At 40.7% G+C, this 23,116-nt stretch overlaps 1 protein-coding gene across 2 annotated transcripts in view; it reads left to right on the top strand.

The window, feature by feature from the left end:
* The window catches only part of NCOA7 (nuclear receptor coactivator 7), a 77,388-nt gene that overhangs the window by 33,547 nt on the left and 20,725 nt on the right, over positions 1–23,116 (top strand). For both annotated transcript variants that reach the window (XM_054280085.1, XM_054280084.1), the window contains exons 3-6: positions 3,916–4,169; positions 20,530–20,609; positions 21,408–21,515; positions 22,295–22,393. In XM_054280085.1, the coding sequence (XP_054136060.1) occupies positions 3,916–4,169; positions 20,530–20,609; positions 21,408–21,515; positions 22,295–22,393 (541 nt within the window). The remainder of the gene's footprint in view (positions 1–3,915; positions 4,170–20,529; positions 20,610–21,407; positions 21,516–22,294; positions 22,394–23,116) is intronic.

The following is a 23,116-nucleotide window of genomic DNA, read 5'->3' as shown; positions in this document are numbered from 1 at the left end:
TTTGCTTTTACTGGCAAACTTTGTATTTGGACAAACTTCAAAAATGCCTTACTGGTTGTTGTTCAGAAAGCACTTGAGGAGCTGGAAACGGATCCCCCTCTGTATAAACTCAGAAGAAATGTTTTGCCTGTCAGAATCAACTAGCTTGAAAAATGTTATCTTGTGTCTAAATGAAAGTGCAGATGTGTAAGACTTTCTTCATAAACAGGAGTGTTTTTGCAGATAAGATGCTTGTTTATCCTGACCTCCCTGTTTCTTTCTTTTTCTTTTTTCCCCCAGCAGCTTTCTTTGTGGAACACAACATATCCATCAACTGATACTGAAAACCAAGCATTTTCTGCATCAACACTTTGTGAATTCGCTGTCTACATCTTGTTTTGCCTGAAAGGCAGATTTAATTGTAGAACAAGATCAAACTGGGGGGTTTCAATTTTTTGTTGTTGTTCAGCTCCCTTTTACTTTTATAACTATTAGGACAAAACTGAATGTTAGACTTGTTTGCAGACATCCCCTTAGAAACTGAACAAACCCACTCAAAATCTTCCAAAGTAGTTGAAAAAAAGAAATAATTCAACAAATTAGGTATTTAAAACCATCATTCATATCAACTCTTGTCATGAAGGTTAGCAAATACCTGATACCTGACAGAAGAGTAGATTAGACTTTCAGCCTCTACCTTCTTTAGGGGGTGATGGGTTTGAAATCTGAGCTGTGGAAGGACTGGCAGCTTGTGTGGGATGTACAGGTCTGTGTGAGAGAAGGGTGGATGGAGGCTGAAGGAGGTGCCTCAAGGGAATGCAGTTTAAGATGCAGTAAACCCTTTATCCATGCTCTTCACAGCCCAGTCTCTGCTGCACTCTACCAGTGTACATTAATGATGAATTGCCTTGTGTGTATACAGGGCTTTGCTTTACTAAGAGGGTGCATACTGTCAAAAAGCATAGTAGGTTTGAGGCTGCCATTATGGCTTTAAATGCTGTATCTTGTTTTCCTTGATATATTACAGCAAGGCTTTTCAGGAGTGGTGAATTGGAGGGTAATTCGGTAATTTTTACCAGGCTTTAGAAACCTCAAGAAGAATCATCTTGCAAGCAGAGATCATAACCCTAGACAGAGTTGCAGTTACTCTGAGTCCTGCCTGGAATGTCATGGATAATTGGTCTTAATTTAATCTTTTTTCCTAGTGCCAAGATGAGCACTTTTGGAGTTGGATGGTCATGGCCTTGAAAGAGAGCAGTGGGCAGGAATAGGCCTGGCACCATCTGAAAATCTGGTAGCTGCCATGGTGATGGAATAGAAATTATGGAGTCCCCAGATCCTTGATCACTTGTATCTGAAGTACCAGTGACACTGCCCATTCACAACAGCAGCTGTGTGCTGGGGATGCTGTACATTGTGTAGGGAGCCCCCAGTGTGCTGTAGGAGTGGGAGTGTGCTGCAGGATTAAACACTGAGGACAGGAACCAGTCAGTTGCATTGCAGTGAGTCAGTTCAGACTCTCCTTTCTGCTTTTCTTTTTTCTGTCACTAATGGGCCAGTTCTGTTTTAGCTCTTCATTCTAAAAGTTGCCAGGGACATCTTTGAAAACTCCACTTAAAATGAGAATGTTTTAAGGAAAGTCCTGACAGAAGCTGTTGGTATTGTCACAAGGACTGTTGACCTCTAGAGAGGTTTTACTCTTTATTCTTTTTTTGCCCCTGCCAGAAAGGGTTCTGTGTTTCCACTAGTGGCTCTCCTCTTGTTTTGAGATACTACATTCATACTACATAAAGCTTACTAAACAGTTTGTGATCAAAACAAATAGACTGTGAATCTGAAGACAGAAGTCTCTGCTGCAGTGTGAGTAGAACTGGGGTGCCACTGGATGCTTGCTAGTTCTCATCTGCTGAAGCAGGTGATTTGGGTGTCCTGTGATATGCACCCACACAGGAAGGTCATTGAGTCACTGGAGTCAAAAGTCAGGAATGTGGCTCATTTAGAAGTCTGTAATTGGGTATAACCATGGTAGGAATATGCCATTTTAGCATAGAGGGCTGCGTTGCCAAGATTTACACCAGAGCTAAATATACACATTGTGCATGCAAAGTGTTTGTAATGTTTTGTGATTGCTACAGCAGCCTTTGAGAAGGGCTGTGGCTTACTAGTTAAAATTGAGCTTCATTTGCATATGTAAATTTTAATTAGTCTAGTTTAACACTTAGTCAGTTTAAACACTTCATTTGTTAAATAGATGTAGTCACTTTTATCTTTTCTAAAACACCCTCTATGGTATTTTCATATGTAGTCAGGACTGAATCCATAAATTTAATATACAATAACTGTCTCTTGCTGGGCAGAGCATGAGCTACTACTGCAAGTTATCTAACAGATCTGTGAGTTTGAGTGAGTGGGGAACACAGCATCCTCGCTGGATTGGCTGCAGGATGTGAATCTTCCTATTTTGGGAAGTATGAAATATGTATACGTACATGTGTGATAGAGACCAATTGTAACACAAACAATACAATAATACTATCGTGTTTGGAAGTGTCTCGCTGGAAAGTGTTGGTCACATGTACTCTAAGAAACTGACCCTTCTCAATCTAAACATTCTGAACTTGGAACTGGTTTTAGTATTTTATTTTTAAAAGAGGGTGTGTAGCCTGAAATGTCTTTCTGAAATTTGCAGTTGCTCTATGTATTTTTATGTTGTAGTCTAAAAGAATACATGAAAAGGATATAAACATAAAAGGTGGAAGAAAGAATCTCTGAAACTCCTGCATTATATTAATAACTTACTGTATTAAGTTTTCACTTACGTAAGCTACTGCTGTGAGCTCATGAGACCTTTTCCCATTTGTGGTGACTCATTGGTTGTCTGTATTTTCTGTGCATAATTCTTCCTGTGCACAAAGCAAAGCTTTTGGCATCAACAAGATAAATATACTACTCACTCCCTTAGGTACCTTGTAACCAATAGGTTAATGTACTGAAGAGAAGGAGCATTATATAGATTAGTTTTTCATTTTGGATGGTATGAGTCAGTGATTAACTGGGAGCTATTTTAGTGACAGTGACCCTCAACCCATAAAGTCAGTCTTCACTCTCACTAAGCAAATTCAGTGCTATAGATGGTGATTTAGCAGAAAATTCTGTGTTAGGATTCCTGAAGCATCTTTCTCACTTGATTTGTGCTTTAAAGAGTCTTCTAAAAAGAAAATACTCGTGTTGCTATAGTGATAAGTTGGAAGATCTATAGGTAGCTTAAGATTTCTCTCAGAAGAAATCTAGGCAGCTGGAAAATGTTTTGGCAGAAGCAGTTTGTGGCCACGTTGATAATGTTGCAGAAGGAGCTCCTGGGTGACACTTGAAATGCCAGCTAGTGTGGGTTGTACCAGAACAGCTGTGGAGTAGCATGAGTGGCCTCTAGGAGATAACCTTGGACAAAATGGAAAAAAACAACAAGTTTATGTGAGAACAGATGGTTTTATAAAGCAGGAGCAGTGGACTGTGGAATTGTTGTTAGCTGCTGTGTTATAGTACATTGTGATCTGAGGTTTTATTTTATACCAGGCTTCATCTTGAAAACATTAATTCAGTACCTTGTTTTTTACGTTTGGATGTATGGTCCTTCTAAAAACCCTCAGTTTTTCAATGGTTTGTTTGTTTTTCTTTGTTCCTTCTCCTCAGTAAACAACAAAAACTTTTTTGTTAATCTTGAGAAAGTATCCTTGAGATTATGATCTAATGGAAAAAATAGTATAAGGTAGGATCATCTAAGTTACCAAGTTACTGATGCCAAGTGTGTGATTTTGAAAAGGTTGTAAGGAATTCTGATATTAAAATAATTTTTTAAAAGATCAATTTAGAAAATGAGTTTACTGGTCTCTAGAGGTTGGCTAAATCTTGATGTGGGTTTCTTTTCTTTATGCACAGTTTGAAAAAGAAAAGGCAAGTCAAACAAACCACTGAGACTGTCTCTGCCAATTCCCCTGGATCTCCTGTTTCCAAAACACCTTCTGAGAAAGATGATGAAAGTAAAGTTATTTTGGAGCAAATCAGTTCCTCTGAAGACAACTGTAAATTTCCTGGGGAAAAGGAAACTGCTCCAGACAAGGAAAAGAAAAAGAAAAAGTACAATCAACTGAAAGACATCAGACGCACAGAACTTAAAAGATACTATAGTACTGGTGAGTTTTATTAATGCTATAGTATTTTAAAATGTGTTTGTTTTGGTAGTTTGCTAATATATTTTTCCCATATTCTGTAGGCCTTTCTTAAAAGGATAGTTAACTTTGGATATCCTTCCTATAAAAGCAAATAGAATTATATAGTTCAAAATATCTGGTACTAACTTAAACCTTGCATTCTCACAAAAATACCTGTATCTTGTTTCTCAGTTCTAAAAGTCAGTGTTGTTATAGGCAGCAGTTAGTTTATTTTTGCATTTGTTTTAGTTATTTTTAAGATTAGTCTTCAATGTTTTATGGGATTCAGTTTTTTTTGGCAGGGCTGTTTCTTTCATAAATTGATGTATACTGTTCAAGGATTCAGTCTTAATTCATATTCATGTTTGTCTGTTGAAGTGCAAGGAAGTAAGTAAATTAACTACGTATTTTTAAACAAGATGTCAAAGGGCTTGTGTGATGGCTTGTTCCCTCCCAGCTGTCTAAGCAACTCAATTAATTATAAATTCCTTTTTAGATTTTTTTTTGCAAGTTCTTGAGAAAAAAAAAATTTGTACATTGATATATGAGGTGAGTCATATACACATCTGTATTTTTGGATTGTAATTTGTTAGATACTCTTAAATGATTTTAGATATGATTTATATGATATGATTTAGATATAGATATATGATTTAGATGTGATTTATATTATATGATTTAGATATAGATATATTATATTATTTACTTCTCATTCCAGATTTTGTCTTGGTATTTTGTTGGAATGAATTCCTAGATTTGGAGAACTCTGGTTTCGTCTTGTAAGGAATCCTTTTCCAAAGAGAAGGAATGGAACAGAAAACTCTAGCTATCCTCAAAGCAGACTTTTTTACTGCTCACAGAGTGTGTGCATGGATGGCTGACTCCTAAGGAGGAGTCTTATTTTAGGATAAAAAAAGGAAATCTGCAGTGAAAATGTTGTGTTGAGTGGTCGTGCAGACTAGCCCACAACCGAAGAGCGTCTTTTATGAGGCAGTTTGGGCCTTGCCATAGGGAAGATAAACCCTGGAGTAATGCTTCCTGGGGTTTGCAGTGATTTATTGATCAGGCTATAACTTTTGGCAGATTTGAATGTCATGAGATAATTATTTGAGAACTAAAAGAACTTCTCTCTGTCTGAAGTTCTGACTGCACTGTTCTGCAAATAAGATCTGTAAAAGGAAAACTGTCGAACTGTTAATGAACAAACCCGTAAATTCTTTCTGCTTTGGTAGTATGCTGATATAAAAAACCCCAAACACACCAAAATATAAGCTTCTGCTGCATTCCTAGTAAAGTGCTTGTTCTAGAAGCACTTGTTTCTTTGTATCTAGAGTAATTTAGGTGTTTGTGAGGTAGCTGAATTTTTTTCTCAATTTTTTCAGGAATTAAATTTAAAAATTCTGCAATATTTGGCATTTGGTGTGATGAGATAGGGGGCAATGGGATCACTCTCTGTCTCTGAAGAATGTAGCAGTGCTAGCTAAGGAGAATGTAAAGGTGTCTTTGATGTCTTTGAGTTGTCTTTTACTTGTGATCCAACAGTCAGTACAAACTCAGGTTGTACTTATGTCTGTTTCGTAAGCGTTCCCTGGTTTCACGTGGATTGGCATCATTACAGGGTGACTTGAAATGCTACTTACCATCATGTAGGTGTGCAGAGTTTCTGGGTTCTGCAGAAATACAGAATTTCTGTTGAGAAATAATTTAATGCTGTTGTTGAGCTGAGCACAGACTCAACTGGCAAAATCCAGAGAGATAAAAACTTCCTCCTTGCGTAAATGCCTTCTTTCCAGTTGTTCCTAAAGGCTTTTACCCAGCTGGAGCACCAAATTGCAGAAGTGAAAGTGTAAATAGAGGCAGAACAGAGTTGATTGTGAAACAAGTGCCGTGGCTCCATGTGCAACTTTCAAAATGAAGTCTTTTCAGTAGAGTTGTTAGTTGCCATGGCACTGGACTACATGGCTTACACTGCCTTCACCCACTGCAGCTGTAGCTCACAGGGTTACCTGCTTAGCTTTTGTCACTGCTGCTCTCCAGAAAGCTGCCACCTTTGCCAACATCCTGAGTAGTTTCTGAGAGCTGTCTGCACACCCACAGCAATCTGAAAGAACTGGACTTGTATAAGTAGTTTGCCTTTTAGCTGCACATAGCGTGGCAGAGGTCAAACCCATCTGTCTTGCTCAGCTGAGTTCTGTCAGGTGTACATTCAGCAGTTCTCTGCTGGAAGATGTGTCAGCTGCAGTGGTGGGAAGGCACTGACTAATCTGTAAAGGCTTTATCTTTTCATTGTTGATATGCTTCCATATGAAAGTGTCTGAGAGGGATTATCCATGTATATATGTGTGTCTTAATTATTTAATGTCAGGGATACATATACCTCAATTATTTAATATCAGGGATATATATGTCTCATTTCCCTATCCCCCCTTCCCTTCTTTTTTTCCCCTCTGACTTGTCCCATTATTGATGTTTTGGAAGTGCTCTGACTAAAAAGCATGCACACTCTCTCTGTTAACCAATTTTCTGTTTATGTTTTCTGAAGGGTTTGGGAGTTTTCGTGTCTGTTTCTGCCCAACTAGCCAGCTTTGACTAATGTCTAGAACATGGTAGGGGGGTTGGAGCTAGATGATCTTTAAGGTCCCTTTCAACTTAAACAGCTCTATAATTATAACTTTATTAAAATCTGACACAATAATTACTTCTTTTCTCCTTAAATGCTTTCTGCACTTTATCAAAATGTTTAACTTTCCTCAGAAGGAAAATTTATTAAATGTAGCAACAGCCTTGCATATTCCCGTGATACAAGCAAGCTTTGTGGATTAATGGAGGTTCTGTCATTAGATGATTTGAGTCCAGAGAAGTTGTGTCTGTCAGTCTAACAGAATGAAGACCTCTGTCCTCTGAATAATCTCCCTTTCATATTTTACAGGACAATAAATTCTTCTTCTAAAAGATGGGGGAAGGAACATAACATCTCATTATAACTTGTTCCTTGCACACCACACTCCCTTCATTAGAGGCTCGTGAATGTGTTTGCCTTTTTGAATTTGCAAATGCAGTGCCATCCTGACTCCCACTTTGAATGCTGAGCTTTTTAATAGATTTTAATAGCTTTTTAATAGATTCCTTCAGGCACCAATGCTGTCAGGGGGATTTTGTTGACTCAGTAAATTCCTCTTCTCTGGTGGAAGAACTAGCGCAGCTTCTGAAGGCTGTGCAGAACTTGGGTATCCCTGGCAAGCTTTGTACAAGAGACAGTGGTTAAAAGGCTTGGATTATCTGGGGAAGGGTTCGGGTTAGGTGGTTAAAAGGCTTGGATTATGTGGGGAAGGCGGAAGCCCAGCAGTGCAGCCAGGAGCTCCTGTCCCGCATGCAGGTGCGGCGTTGTGTTAATGCCGGCAGCCGGCGGGTGGCACCGCCGAGCCGAGGAGGAGGAGGGAGGAGGAGGAAGGAGGCGGTGCGACTGGGGCATCCTCTAGGAAGGGATCTTCCAGCATCCCTCTCGCAGCCAAGACTGTTCAGTGCAGCACATCGGCTTACACTGTACAAATAACCTGATGGTATACGGGAATGATCATTTCCCTTGAGGCGCTGCTAAGGTCCTACTGCCAGAAAGTTTCTCCAGTGTAGCCTCATAGCTTCCTTTCCTCTTAGCACTTGCACTGTCCTTCAGGTGGGTCTGTAGTTCTGTAATAATTTGCAACATTCAGTCTCCAAATCTCATCCTGTAAGATTCTGCCTTGCAGATACCTTGCTCTCTTGCTTTCAGGCAAAAGAGATGCTAATACTGCGTGTTGTTTTTCCTGAAGATCAATGAAAATAACAGTCCTTTCTCTATACTTTTATATTTTATAATCTTTTGGCTTATGTGGCAATCTGCTTTGTAACTTTGTCTCACTCTTTTGTTCAGACTTCTGGGGGATTTGTCTGTCTGGCACAGTACAGTGGTTGCTGTACTTGGTGCCCAGGATGCTCTCCCCTTCTTCTTGGGATAACCCAGCTGACCTACTTTTGCAGCTTGGCTTCTTGGTTTTGACGTGCTATCTCTGGGAAGCCTGTTTTTATTGAAAGATTAGGAAACCACAACTTCCTGTCAGGAGTTGCTGAACTGGATGAAAGCATTTGTGGTGTGCCACTGAAGACACTGAGGCAGGTAAAAGTGTGAGCTTCTGAAAGCAAGCAGTGTAACAGTGGTCAAACACGACTCTGAATTTCATCCATGTATTTATTCCAGCGTGATATAATGTGTCTTTATATCAGATGTGCATAATATTCCTAGATTCCACTGATTTTGCTTGAAAACCTAAGCAGGCAACAAATGTGAGGAATTGGTCTCCATTAAAGAATATGCCATAAAGAAAAGTTTGATTTAGGGAGTTTGTCCCATATCACAGAGTTACTTTTGTTAACAACATGAAATGCAGCTGACTAGCTTATCATTCTGCTCTGTTATCATAAAGCCATCCTTTCCCATTCATTGCAGGGTGTTCATTTTCTGCAGGAGTGGGAGGTGAGAGTAACAAAACCCCCTCTTAGTGTAGCTCTCATTTACATCAAAACAAGCAGGATTCCTAAACACCATGAGAAGGAAAGTAGTATATGTCCATTTAATGAGAGAGTATATCACACATTGAGCAGGAGGTGCCAGAGTATCTCCCTAGGGGCAGAAAGCAGATGCCTTTTTTTTACTTTTCCTCCCTGGCATCCCTCAGCAGGGAGTGATGGAGGAGCAGTGCAGTGTGTGTGCAGTTACCAAGCCTCTGAATGTTCTGGATAAATGACCAAGAACAAATTTTAGTAAGCAAAGCAGAGAGGGCATAGCAATTTTCCTTATGCATTATGTGGTGAGACTGGCCCTGACTGGCACAAAAACAGCAGAGGCAGCTCCCATGATACCAGAGGTACTTTGTTTCAAAGATGAAAGTTGCTTGCAATGCATTGAAAATGTATAGAGAATTAAATGTAATGAAATGGTGGGATACTTCCTGAATGCACATTGCAATGTGCATTGCAATGTTAGGTCATCTGCTAAGCAGGCTTAATCTGATGTGGACTTTTCAATACTTATTGAGTTAAAAAATGGAAATTTCCTTCTGCTTATGAGTCCTGGTTTTGTCTTTTGTATTACTTGGTACAGAACAGTAAGATGCAGTTGAGGACCTAATTCTGGTGCTACTCATAAAAGAAGAAAGAATGAAAAAATAAAAGCGAAAATCCTTATAAAATATTGTTTGTAGCTAGCTAACTGTAATCAGCTCTAATTTCTGGGGGCTTGATTTGGTCAGCCCTATTCATGTAGTAAAGTACTTTCTATTCTAAGTGATCCAACTGATTTACAAAGTGGACTACTCAGTGTTGTCTTAAGTTGTTTAATACAGCAGTAAGAACAGGATCTAAATTTCCTCAGACCTTGCCTTAGTGTTTGTGCTTCAGCCCAAAAATGACTGTGGATATAAGGAGGGATGAAAATGTAAATAATAGGTTTGTTTCAGATAGAAGATCTCAAATAAAATTGAAGCAGCATAAGAAACAGTCAATTTGGTTATAATTGCGTGTGTAGAAATACCAAGGGGATTGGAATAACTTGCATATGAGGGGAAAATGAAAGTACTGACTGGGCAGTGGCTGGTTGGGAAGCTTCAGGAATTATTAGCACTGGTCATAGAAACCATGTGGAAACAATAAAGTGGACAATGACTGAAAGGCAGCTGTTTTCAGGTGACTTGTTTTGGAATGAGAACAAATAGTCTTGAATCTCAGAGGATCAGTGTTAAGGCCACCAGGTTATATGGAAGCTGTGCTGTTAACAGATGTTTGCTAGAAACAGTTGCACAGAGAAGGAATTCCTTGTCCATAGGCAGGAGAATTCAATCTGAGCAGTAAGTGCCAGCAATAATGTTGTTAGCATTTAAGTTCTGAACATTTGTGTGGAAATCTTAACCCTGGGCAAACTCCCCATGTGTGGCGTCCACTTCAAATTCTCATCTTGGTGGATAAACTTTTATTTGTTGTTAAACTAAGTAAAAGATGCAAATAGTTGAAAGTTGATGTTTTGTATGTAGTAACTAGGTATTGCCCATCAACACAACCTTGGCATTATTTGCACCATGCTCAAAGGAAATGAGTGGCACACATGGCACCTAATCTTGAGATGGAAGACTGAGCTGGTTTTAAGACTGCTGTTAGAAGGAAATGAAGCCATATGGATGCATAAAAGCAACTTTTAAATTCACCTGTTGATAGTAATCTAATGTATATTTCAAGTAGAAAGCAAGGGAATTGAATGGGAAAGTGAAAGAAGAACATGAAAACTCTCCTGGAACATAAAAAATAAGAGATTTCTTAACTGTGTTAAGAACAAAAGAGAAACTAAAAATAATTTTAAGCAGTTGAATTTTCAGTAATTTTCTGGTGCTTCTGACAGCAAGGAAGATGAAAGGACATAGAAGAAGAATTGATCTATTTATATGCTGTGGTGTGATTTTCTCCACTCAGTTAGAAAGGGAGGTAAACAGTAGCGTAATAGACACAACTTTTTTTTTTTTTTTAATTGACAGAGCTGTTTTTCACATACAAGTCCTGAGAGTTTATTGATGAATTTATGATAACTGATGTGGTTTTTTTCCAGTAAGCCTTTAAAAAGGTTGATACAAAATTTTTATGTTCCTGCCTTCATTTTCAAATAGTCAATCAAGGCAAATTGCATTTGTAAGCATTACGTTGCTGATGTCATGTACTAGTATTTTGTGACTTTATATTCTAGAATGTCTCAAGTTTAAGATTTGGATGGCAGGTCACTCTGGTAGGATGACCAAGTGTGTTTAGCTCTGAAGGGGTCAGTAGCTTTCTGTGTGATTCAGCATTTTATAGGTGAGGGGGGGAAGTGCCCATCACAGGTTACCAATGATGAATTGTGTGAATTGAGTGGTAACTTGAGTACAGGCAGATTACATGTTTTAAGGTAGGTTGTAGAACAGAGCTTTCCAGGATGAATGGCCTGTTAACTATGAAAAATTACTTGGAGTGCTTCATGTGCCTATTTACCTGACTGTCAACTTGGAAAACATCATTTTGGAGGCAGAAAAATCCTACAGTACTTGGAAGTTTTATGCAGGTGAGTAAAAGAAATTACAGTGTGGCTGTGTGACTGTTACTGAACCTCTGTGTCCAAGCCTGGTGGTGTGTGTGATTCCAGGGGGAAGAAGTGCTAGAGGGGCAGTAGGAGAGCCCATGCCATTCCAGACCAGAGCCCATTTAGTGTAGCGTATGTTCTCCCACAAGAGCCACACCTGGATGTCTGGGGAAGATCATGAACACAGTGAATTTTGTAAAAGCATCTACAGTACTGTCCTCTTCTGAGCTGCTCATAGTTCATGCATTTAGAGTGCTCTACCATGTGATTTTCTTGCCTCTCCCTGGGCCTGTGCAGGTTTCTGCAGGATCTTTTGGTGAAGTGTACACAGGTTTGCTGCCATTTTCTTAAAGACCAAATCTTGCTTCTGCTGGCTTTGTTGGGTGCCCATGGGTTCTTGTATAAGAAACTGAACTGTCAGTCACCATCTCCAAAACTCCTATGATTTTTCTTGTGTGTTTCTTTGTTGTTTTCTGGCTGGTTGGTTGGGGTTTTGTTTGTTCTTTTCTCTCTATAAAATATTCCTCTTACATAGTTTTCTTTCCAGGCTGAAGATCTTCAGCATTCTTTACATGTAAGCTGTTTCATGGCTTTGCTTGTCCCTGTTAACCTTCTCCGGACCTCCAGGATACTGGAACAGGGGATGTTTTTACTCTTAATTCAGGTTCTATGACTTGTTTTACTATGAGTTCTGTTTAGCACAGCTCAGGGAAGAAGGAAAATGTTGGAGATCAGAGGGAGTTGTGAGAGACTACCTTGGTTATAACTCTTCTTGAGGGAGAAAAAACCCAGACCCTTATCCTAAAGTAATTGTGTAATTGAAACATCATAGCAAAGAGCTTTGACAGGCTCAGCAGACCCGGACATAGAGAGAAACAAGTGGAGATTGGAAATCAGGGATACCTTTTTAACAGTGACATAAATTATTGAGGCAGAAAATTAAAAAGTGGTGTTTCTGTCCTGGGGCAAAAATATCAGGATTTGCTATTTTACAAAGTTACATTCCACTGTAGCAATTACTCAAAGTAAGATTGACATCTTGTCAGTCAATGACATCTTGTGATCTATTCTGGAAAGGTCAGGCTATGGAATGACAGGCTGGTGTTTAGTTAGCTAAAACTGATCTCACTGCTGAAAGACCCAGGTGTATTTCCAAGGGCTGCCTGTTTTCCCAAGGCCTGAGCTTTCAGAAAGAGTGAGCACTTATGTTCTTAATTTTATTTAAACTCAGATGCACTTAAAATCTCTGAAAAGTGGTCCCAGAGGAAGAGAGGAAGGCTGTGGAGCAATTGGTCCCATAGCCCAGGGTGAGGCTGTGACAGGTGTGTGTGTGCAGGAGGTGAAAAGAAAGTGTGTCAGGAGAATTAATAAAAAGAGTTGTCATATTTCTGCCAGGGATAATGAAGGGAAATAAGTCTTTGTGGTTAGTAAGTTCATCACTTCCAGGATCCACTGGCTCATCATGCCTGGGGTAATCTGGCTTTTCCAGGTCGTGCCAGCTGCCTGCTGAGTCTTGTGCTTGCTGAGCACGGGTGCCCTGTGGAGTTAGCCTTGAGTACCTGCAAGGCACGAGCAGCTTTTCAGTGGTGTGTCCTGTGCTGGGATAAAGAGTTGGACTTTCACAGGTCTTTCTCTTCCATGTTTCCTGGAGGGCTGTCAAGCAGGCAGATTACATCCTTTGCCTCTTGCCCTACCCAGGCTTCAGAATCTGCGCCCTGAGTGCCTGCGGAGCAGTGCTCTGCAGCACCCACGTGTGTCAGCTCTCTCCCCTGCCCAGTGACTCACTGTAGCTCTCTTGGGATTTCTGCCCTCAGGGAATAGGCAGAATATTCTCATTTTGGTTTCAGACATTCTTCTCCAAGACAGGAATATTCATAAGCCAAGTATGTAAAAAGCACAATATAGTGCATTTGAAATAATTTTGCAAATCTTGGTCTCCAAGCAGGGGCAGAGGCAGTAATTTTTAGGGTGTCTGCATAACTGAGGCATGGAATCCTCGAGGCAGGCTTTTAATTTCTCTTCTCCACCAAGTTCCTATATTGTGCTTGAAAAGCACTGTTGAAAGTGAATATAAATGCTCTGAAAAGCAGCTCTCTCTTCACGTGCATTTAAATAATAATACAAAGTTAAGCCAGATTTTTTGATTGTGTAACGTCCTCACTCCCAGCCTTCTCTACTGACATTTCCTGATATCTTCTCAGTCTGTTGCGACATCTCTGTTGCAACTTGTTGGGTCATGCTTGGGATCCCACAGCAGCTTGGATAAACTGAGTTGCTCTTTTCTATGGCTTCCAAGCATCTGCATGATGAAGTGATGACAGTCAGCAGCACATCAGATGCTGGTGTCGTCTCCAGATGCAAAAAGAGAGCATGTGTCCTGTATCTTTAGAATCTTTGTGATTTTCATCTCTATTTTTAGCCTCTGACCTTGTAAATACCATTCGGTAGACAGGACAGTACAGTGCTTGATTTTAGGAGACTTTGTCCTGGTTGACTTACATGGCATAGCCTTCCTTCCCAGGCAAGCTATGCTGCGTTCAAGCAGCAAAGTAAATGAAGAAAGCCAGCATGTGTAGTGTTAACCGTTTTCTAAAATGTCCATATTTTCTCTTGTGATACCTAAGTGTTCCTTCCCTCAGCCCTACTTTGTTGACAGGTTAATTTTCCTCACTCTGTATTGTACTTAAGTACCTAATGTAGTGGATAGCCAGAAATTTTATGGTGATACTTTAGTGAAAGATGTGTTTAGATGCTGACGTGTTCCTGAATAGGATTCACAAGTTATGCTGTCAGACCACAAAGGAGCTAAAGCCCCTTCTTGGGGATGAAGTAAATAAAGAGGAAAATTAAGTTCCTTAAATATTTGCAGTTTTTTGTGTAGAAGCTGCAGTATGTGAATATTGCATGAATATCAGTAGTAAAATTTTTACTGAAGTGTGCCTAAAAATGCCTAATAGCAGAAGGAGTTACTACTTTTTTATCACTTCTTTGAACTGATTGTCATTTTCTCTTGAGGCTCAGTAATTTCTGGTGATCTCTTTACTCCTTTGAAAGAATTGCTTGGAAAATAATTAGTGGACAGTCAGTTTTTATTGAGAGTGGAGAAGAGTTGTTCAAGGCATGGCTGTTTCAGAGTCAGATGTCTGGATTTGTGCTGCTCAGGGAATTGCTATGTCAGGAGAAGTCCCACTAATGAAGGAGCACAAGTGTGATTGTGGTAGGTGACAGCTGCCCTTTTGTTTCATGTGACTTCAACAGCAGCAAAGGAGAAAACCCACTGATAGGATTCAGTAGAAAAAAATATGCAGAAATAAGGTGAGGGCTTTTCAGGAGATTGGGGAAAGCAGGAAGCAGAAAAGAAGAACAGACACCTGAATTGGTGAGAAAGTGTTGGGATTTTTTTGTTTCTCATGTAACATGGTAGCAGTACACTACCCAAATCTGGGTAGGGAATGTGTCTGCCTAACTTGCTGGTTTTCTTCAGGGAGATAGGTCTGATAAGATGGCTAAAAAACTTTTTAATATGCCTGCCCCCTAACTGCTGCAGCTGGCTGACGGAGCGGCTGGGTCTCTTTTCTCAGAGACTGCTGCAGCTGAACCATCAGAGTGGGTGGAAGGTGTCCCAAACCAGGAATCTGGCCCCTGTGGTGGTGGGGTTCACCCACGCTTGACAGGAGCTGAAAGAAAGATTTTTTTATTTAAAACTAGTAATTTTAATGTGAATGCTGTTCAGTTCATCACTTTGAGAGTCATGAGAAAAGCCAGAAAGATGTTTTAAATCACAATTACATCATTCTGTGCACAAATTGGTGCATAGCAGAATTGCTGAAAGTTATTAAAATCTCAGGGGAGAAGGAATGGAAAGAATTGCTTAGATAAACTGATTTGTCTTCCCCCTCTATCATCCCAAGTAGGTCTTTCATATTCTTGAGATCTCTGTATGTAGAGTCACTTAAGTGATACTGTATTCCGTCTCTGTCACCATAATTGGTATCAGGCCGCATTCATTGATAAGGAAGCTACCCAGGAAGCTTTGTTTGCTTAATTTCTTATCAGTACCCTGATTAGGTTACTCTGACAGATAACTGCTCTCCCCTGAATTTATTGTGTTTCAGATTCTTTTAAGCTACCTGTAAGTTTTCACTCCTTTGTCCTGGTGCTTGGCTAGACTACAGTAATATAATTTTATTGCTTCTAACAAATCTGTAATAGAGATGTGGGACTGGACTGGAGTGTCCTGAAACAGCACTGACACACTGAACAGCATGGAAAAATGATTAGTATGTGATGTGGGAAAATTACTAGTATCATATATGCTTAAGGAAATCCTCTTTTCTGTCACCATCACATATTACTGGTTTTTTCATAGCTTAAAACCTGTGTTTGGTTTTACTTCCTCCAACTCAAAAAGGATGTAGTAGGAGAAGAAAAACTAGCAAGAAGGGCATCCTGTGTGATCAGAGAAATAGGGGAGTCCAAAGTATCGCAGTATTAGTCACTTGGAAAAAGTGAAGTAACTGAGAAAAGATGCTGGAAATATGTGACATCATGAGTGGTATGCAGCAGGTGAATAATGACTATTTATTTTTTCATCCTTAAAATAGCATTAATTAGCATGTTCAGGGAAGTATGAGGTACAAGAAGGGAAGCACTGCTTTATGAGCACATGTTAGCGTGGGGTTCATTGGCATAGAAATGGTGTGGAGCTCTTGAAAGAGCAGAACAGCTCAGTGAATGGTGTTACTCTGGGAAATCTGGGATTTTGGGGCTAATCAGGGGAAAGATTTCCCTACTGACAAGAGGCTTAAATCTTTGGTAAGATAGGAGTTAATGAGTAAAACAGACTTTTGCACCAAGTGTGCCATTGCCTCTGTCCTCTCAGGCTGCTGAGTTTGTTTGCCAGGTGTGGAAAGCGGTCAGTCCTTTGTCCCCTGTTTGCTTGGGCATTCCTGCCAGCAGTGCCAGACCTGGGGCTGGCGGTGGCTCTGGAGCTGCCCGGCAGGTTCAGCTGTCACTGCCTGCGCTGCCCCACCTCACACTCATCTGGGCTGGGCGGCAGCAGTGCTGATGGCATCATCCTGCAGTGCAGATGGCCCGTGCTCCATATGGGCAGCCCAGGAGACTCCTGAAGCTCCTTGACCTGTTCTGTCTACTTACAGAGCTATTTACACAGTTGCAGAGGTGTAATTCTCCTATCATGCGTCAAAGTCTTCTGGCTGATAAACTGATTGACCTCTTTATCATACTCCTTCCATAGCTGGTTTCCAAATTACTCTTAGGTAACTTTTTTGTGAGGTTTCCTGTAACACTGCTAAATGAAATGTCAAGAGTCTGCTAGGAAACTGAGATACAAATATATCATTACGGGCAGAAAAATTCCCATTCTAGACCTGTCTGTTTTCAGTAAGCCTGTATTTTCTTGCCTGTTCTCCCTTGGCATTCTTCTTCTCACTGCTTATTATTTTACTATTTTTACATAATTCTCAATTTCCAAGTTTCCCAAAACCACAGAGAGGTTCAGTCCACCCACTCTGCCTTTTGCCTAAAAATGCAGTGTGATCCAATTTCCAATTTGCATTAACACCTAGTCACTTCTCATGGTGTGCAGTCCCATCTCCAGCGTACACGCAGTGCAGGAAAATTTGGGAGTCAGAGCCGTGAGTCATTTCACCACTAAGCAACTGTTCAAGTTCAAAAAGTAGCCAGAGGCAGTTGTTGAAAGCCTGTGGAGCTCTTCATGTAGTTGTGACTGAAAGAAACGTGGTTCCTGAGGCTTCCATCATGCCTGCGTGTGCTCTGGCATGTGGCTGTGGCTGTACAAGAGCTGCCTGCCTTCAGATCCTGGCAGAAAACGTTTGGCTTCCTGGAGGACAAATGGGAAAAGATCAGGGGAACTGGAGAGACAGTATTTTGTGTGTGTTTAAGTATATTAAGTGTGCTGCTTTGGCTGGCTTGCCAGTCACTCTGCTGTGAACCATTCATCTTGAGCACGATTTTGTGACCTTGGCCTCAGCACATGAGCAGTATGTGAGCTTAGCAGTTCTGTCAGGTTTAATGGGATTCACTGCAGTCTTTTCTTCTGAAGGTCTGAATTTTTGATTCATGATTTTAAATCTTTATATGCACAATTAAAAACATAGGCTAGTTAAGAATTCACACGATGCAAATAATTAGGATGTTATTTTGAATTGCCCAGACCTGTCTAGTAGTTAGACATAATATATGGACAGTGTTCTCAACCCTTTGTTACTGGGATAGAAAAAAAAAGGAGCAGTAGGGGGTAGAAGAAAAAAGTATCCAAACACAAAATGTCAGATTTTGTTTCAGGAGACAAATAAATTCACAGACTGTGACTGTGACTTCTTTTAGCCTCCAGCTAAACAGACTATACAACACGTATTCTTGCACATAGGTGTGAAAGAAAATTGCCTAACTGTTCAACTTATTTAGGATTTGTTAACATTTATTGACAAAAAAGCACAGTATCTTGTTTAATCTAAACTCAGCTTTCTCTTTTTCTTGTCCTGCAGTTAGAGGTTTTCAACTACGTGTGCATGCTTAGTTCTCTATTGTACCACACTTGTGTTCAGGATCCTACTAAACAAACAGGTTCACAGTCCTGTCAGCCAGAGCCAGAGCATATTATATGTCTCCTATGAATACAGTATATATAGGTTATGTAAATGTTATACAAGTTATAGCCTTTTCCTGGATAGTATTTCTTAATCTCCAAACTTAGCAGGCAGTGCAATTAGGAGGACCTGGAAAATACTGATATTTCACAGGGTGAGACAGAGGTGTCCCACTTCCCAGGTAGGAAGCTGCAGGGGAGAAAGTTGTCTGTATTGCTGTTTTATGGTCTTTTTGTGCCACAGGGGCATAGTGGTTGCTGTTGTGGTCAGCTCTCCATTTTTAAACACAAAGCTTTGGAACAAAAAACGTTCAGCTCATAGCAAATATAAGCTCTTCAGAGAAACTGCTTTTATTGCATATTGTTATTCCTCCCATCTACATGCAGACTTAAACTTTTTCCCATTCATCAGGTACAAAATCTCTTTCTCTCTCTACATCTCTCTGGCCTACTTTATTTTTACTCTAATTCCTCCAGGGTTTTACTGGTGTGTGTCTAGTTAGTGTGAGATCGTTGCTCTTAACTGTTTCCTACCTTGAGTACTGTTTCAGAAATAAGTAAGGGTAAAATATCTGAAAACTTGTCTGCTTTTTTCACCTAGAACAAGTCTAGCTGAAAGATCTACCTTTCCTTTCTTTCTCCAGGGAAAGGTCACAAAAAGTTCAGGTAGTTTGCCTACGTATGTGATACATAGTTGTAATTATACATAAAAATATATGGACTAGTTGAAGTGGTTTCTCCTGGTAGCACAAAACAGTGTGAACTCAGTAGTTGGCAGTGTTTCTTCAGGCAGGATTATGCTATATTGGCAGTTTTATGCAGGTAATGGATAAAGAAAACATCCAGTATTTGTCACATTTTTTGTTTGTCATGTTGTCATTGTGTTTCTGATGGTTTAATACTCTGCTCTGCTGATGCTGCCATTACCTGCAGCATCATTTTTCCACACACTTTCACTTTGATCAGCAGAAGGTGGTGTGACAATGGTGAAAACACAAATGGCCAGAAAAACACAGTAAGAAAGCTAATTTAAAAAGTTTCAATGTGGGTGTCCAGTCTCTGAGGCGAAGTGTCTGAGATCATTGAGTGATGCTGTGTTTCAAAACGCTGTCAGGGAAAAGCCAGCATCATCCTGATCTTCCCGTTCCTCCTGCTGTCCTTCATGCCATGTACACCATATGCATGTACTTAAACTGAGTTTGGTTTCTACACCAAAGAGGCTTCCTGCCTCTTTTGCTTTATTGCAGTGTCTCTAACCAATGCACTTCTCATGATGCATCCCTGGCAGCTGATGGGTGGGATATGCCAGCAGTAACACCTGGAAGAATGTCCAGGTGTGAGTCTCTCCTGACAGAGAGAGCAGCCCCACACTGAGGCAGCCCCACAGCATTCATCTTGCTGTGGCCATGGGCCAGCAGAAGGCTCAGTCCTGCACACTGGGCCCCTCCTTGTTTCTTGTGTACATTACAGTGTGGCAGGCGAGTCCTCGCCCTTCCTTTTACTATCGGCCTCTTGCTCCCTGGAAATAGCAAAGGTTGCAGCAAAGCCTGAATGCAAGTCAGAACCCTGTGCTGCCATTTCCAGTCCTTTCCTCCCTGATCTTCCAAAGCTGCTGGCTTGGACCACAGGAGGAGTTCACCCTGGACAGCGTGTCCCTGCTCCTGGTCCTGGCTGCTGGCTTTGCTGGGCCCAGCCTTGCCTGGTCTTCTTGGCTCTCCCTGCTTCATCCAGGCTGCAGCACCCTGCCGGAGGCAGTGGGACCTTTCTGAGGGCTTGGGGGGCAGTGAGGCAGGGAGAGCCATGAATTGCCTCCTGGCACCCCATCCCCACTCCTGGAGCTGGGGCTGCATGCTGCCCTCGCTCCCCCCAGGTACGTGGGGCTGGGCTCTGGGTTTGGCGGGGAGCCTGGGGCTGGGGCTGGCTGGGCAGCTCCATCCTCCCTGAGCCTCAGCTTTCCTCACCCACTGCTGTCGTAAGAACTGGAAATCTCTGCCCTGCTCTGGTGCTCACAGCCCACGAGTGCCTTTTGGGTCCTGCAAGGGTTTGGGTTCTGCTGCTGTAGTGGGTTCTGTGTGTTGCAGCTGATAGAAAAACCATTCTGCACAAACTTTCTGCTTTCTCTTGCTTGACTGTATACATGCATGCTTTGCAGGACTCTTGGCACACTTTTACCTTCAGAGATTAATGTAGTGTTTAAACATATTGTACTTGTGGTGACTAACCAGTATTTGTTGTGGTTGTACCAAGGCAGTAGATATGAGTATATTCACCTGATGGTACAAAGTACTTGGATCCAGAGCTGAACTGTGTAGGAATCACCAAGAAACCATGGGAGCAGTTGTGTATTGCTATGGTATCATATATACATTACACCTGCAGAGTTCCTGAATGATTACTAAACCTGCTGTACTTGATGAAGTTTTCTTGCCTTGCAATTTAATCTTAAGGCCTAATAGGTATTTTAATGTGTCCCATTGTTCTTCACAGCTGCAGTTGGCACATAATGTAGATTTCTTTCAAAACATGCTGAAAGGTAAACATCTTGACAGTCACTTGAATTTTTTTTTTTTTCTCCTTAGATGACAATCAAAACAAAAGCAATGAAAAGAAAGAGAAGAAGATGGTTTCTCAGAAGCCCCATGGTACCATAGAATATATAGTAAGTGCTGGTGTGTGGTATGTTCATGCCTGCCTTTTGAAAGTGGAGTTTTTGAGGTTGAGAGGGGGGCAGCAGCACAAAACACTGAGCACTAATTCCTTCTCAGTTTGCACTTGTCTCAGTAGGGATTGCTTCTACTGATACCATTGAAATACCACCATAATGGGGAGAGCTAGGGTCACATCCTGAATCTCTGCTCAACCCAGGATCTCTGCCTCTTGCAGCTGCCAGTTCCATTTTTACTTCTGCATTATGGCTGTCTAATAGAGCAGTGGTTTTGTTATTCTGAAAAATACTCCCATTCTGCAGCTGACCTGTGCTGGATGAGATGTGTTCCTCTAAGCTGGAGCAGGGCAGCAGTGTGCTGGCTCTGCTCTGTGTGTGTGAGCCCTCAGGTCGCTCAGTGCTTCCCCTCTACCACGCAGAGCCTCTGGGGGAGGTGGTGTCCCAGCTGGGAGCTGCAGAAATGCTGACATGCTGTGGCTGCTGGAGGTGTAGTGAACTTTGCAGTGTATGACCTTTTCCCCCTTGCCAGGCCAGTTGTAAATACAGATGTGCTGCTTTAAAGTTTTAAGAGAAAAGGAGAGGGACATCTGTGACACCTCTACATTTTTTCTACTGTATATTGTGAAAGAATATTTCTGTCCTTTTTTTTTTTGATACTGGCTTATCACCTAAGCTATTAAATTAAGCTAGATGTCTGTCAAGTCTGTCCCAGCAAACAGTCTGCTAAATGGGTTTAGTTCATGTGTGGTGCTGTGTTCAATATGGTATCTTAGTCACCAACTCTTTCTTCAGGCTGGAAATCAGGACACCATAAACAGCATAGCATTAAAGTTCAACGTCACCCCAAACAAGCTGGTGGAGCTCAATAAGCTTTTCACACAGACAATTGTGCCAGGCCAGGTAAATCTTTTATTTATTTGGGGTTTTTTTAAATATCTGAAACATAACTCTTTGCTATGTATTTAGAAGTTTTTTACTGCTTACATGTATATTTTAGGTACTTGGATACAAGGATAATGGACACTAATTTAAAGCCCTCCCTTAAAGGGAAACTCAGTAGATTATTTCTTGGAAATGGTGTGATGGGAAATCTTTGTAATTCCCATATCTGACTTGTTATTTATGTATTGTCAGTATAGCCTAAGGATGACTCTGAAGCTCAAAAAGATAATACAGCTGTTGTGAGGGAGTTGGATTATTGGGAAGTCTGGATAAATGCAATCTATAATGCATTAAAGAATTAGAGAGAGACAGAAATTGAAATGCCTTTGTGCCATTATGTTGGGTATGAGTCAGTCTCCTGTAAGATGAGAAATAAATGAAGCGAGACTTTTTAGGAGAGTCCTAAATCCTGAAATTTCCGGGACTGGAAATGCAAGTGTGGAGAATAACACTTGGTTCATAAACAGCAGAAGTCTCTACTTCTGCTTCACAGCCATGCAGAGGTTGAAGTGTCTTGATTTGCAGATAGGGAAACTGAGGAACAGAGAGATGGTGTGACTTGCCTAAGAATACCCAGCAGACAACAGCTGGAATAAGGAAATTAATTTTTCAGAATGTTTTTAAAGTGTACATTGCAGACATGAGTGATCAGTATTGTGTTGTCTTTCTAATATAACATAGTTAATAACCTTTTAAAGCTTTTGCCTCACTGTTTTGAAATGCCTGTTTGTATTTAGATTCTCTTTGTGCCAGATACAAGTGCTGGGAGGCTGTCTTCTAGTCCTGGTGCTCCTGTTTCTCCTTCATCATCAGATGCTGAATATGATAAACTACCTGTAAGTCAGACATGCTTCACTGGTCTTAAACTCTCAAAATATTTTCTGATTCTGAAGCTGAGAATCAAGGCTGTGTTTTTTGAGTTTACAGGCATTGTGTGTAGTGTCTTGCATTAAATTAGTTTGTTGTACTACAAAATTTACCATTGTCTTAAAAATACTCCATATTAAGGGAATTCTGCTTCTGGAAATGCATTACAGGTTCAATTGGGCCCTAAGTCTATCAAAACTACTAAAATAGTGTAGTACACAATCTTCAAAGAATAGAAAGCTAAATATGAAAAATTATTTAGTTATATAATTATTTTATGCTTGTTTGTAGTCCAGATCCTTGATCCTGAACTGGCATCCTTGAACAGGGAGGCTGTTGGTTTAGTCTGAGCAGTCAGTTTCTTTCTAGTTAAATTGTGGTGGTACCCATATACAAACTTGTCTTTAGACAAGACTGCTGGATTTAATCTTTGTGAAAGGTCTTGGCATTGCTGATCTTTCATTTTCTTCAGAAGGGTGATTGGCCATGATGATTTTTAGATAGTACCTTTAGGCAGTTTAGCTGCCTTCAACATCTTTAACATCTGCTGAGATGAAAGTAATTAGTCATAGATGAAAGTAATCATTTCAAATACATCACTAATCAAAAGTGGAGAGAAGCTTGGAGTGAATAACTGTGTTTAACCTTACCCCTGTGCCATCTGCACGGGGAATCACACCAGTGCTCTGTGA

The sequence above is a fragment of the Melozone crissalis genome, unplaced genomic scaffold (genome assembly GCF_028551555.1).
Source record: "Melozone crissalis strain CALT ecotype California unplaced genomic scaffold, PUWL_Pcris_2 ptg000027l_1, whole genome shotgun sequence".
Taxonomy (NCBI): domain Eukaryota; kingdom Metazoa; phylum Chordata; class Aves; order Passeriformes; family Passerellidae; genus Melozone; species Melozone crissalis.
Note: the sequence above shows the minus strand (reverse complement) of the source record. Positions and strands in the feature narration are given on the sequence as shown.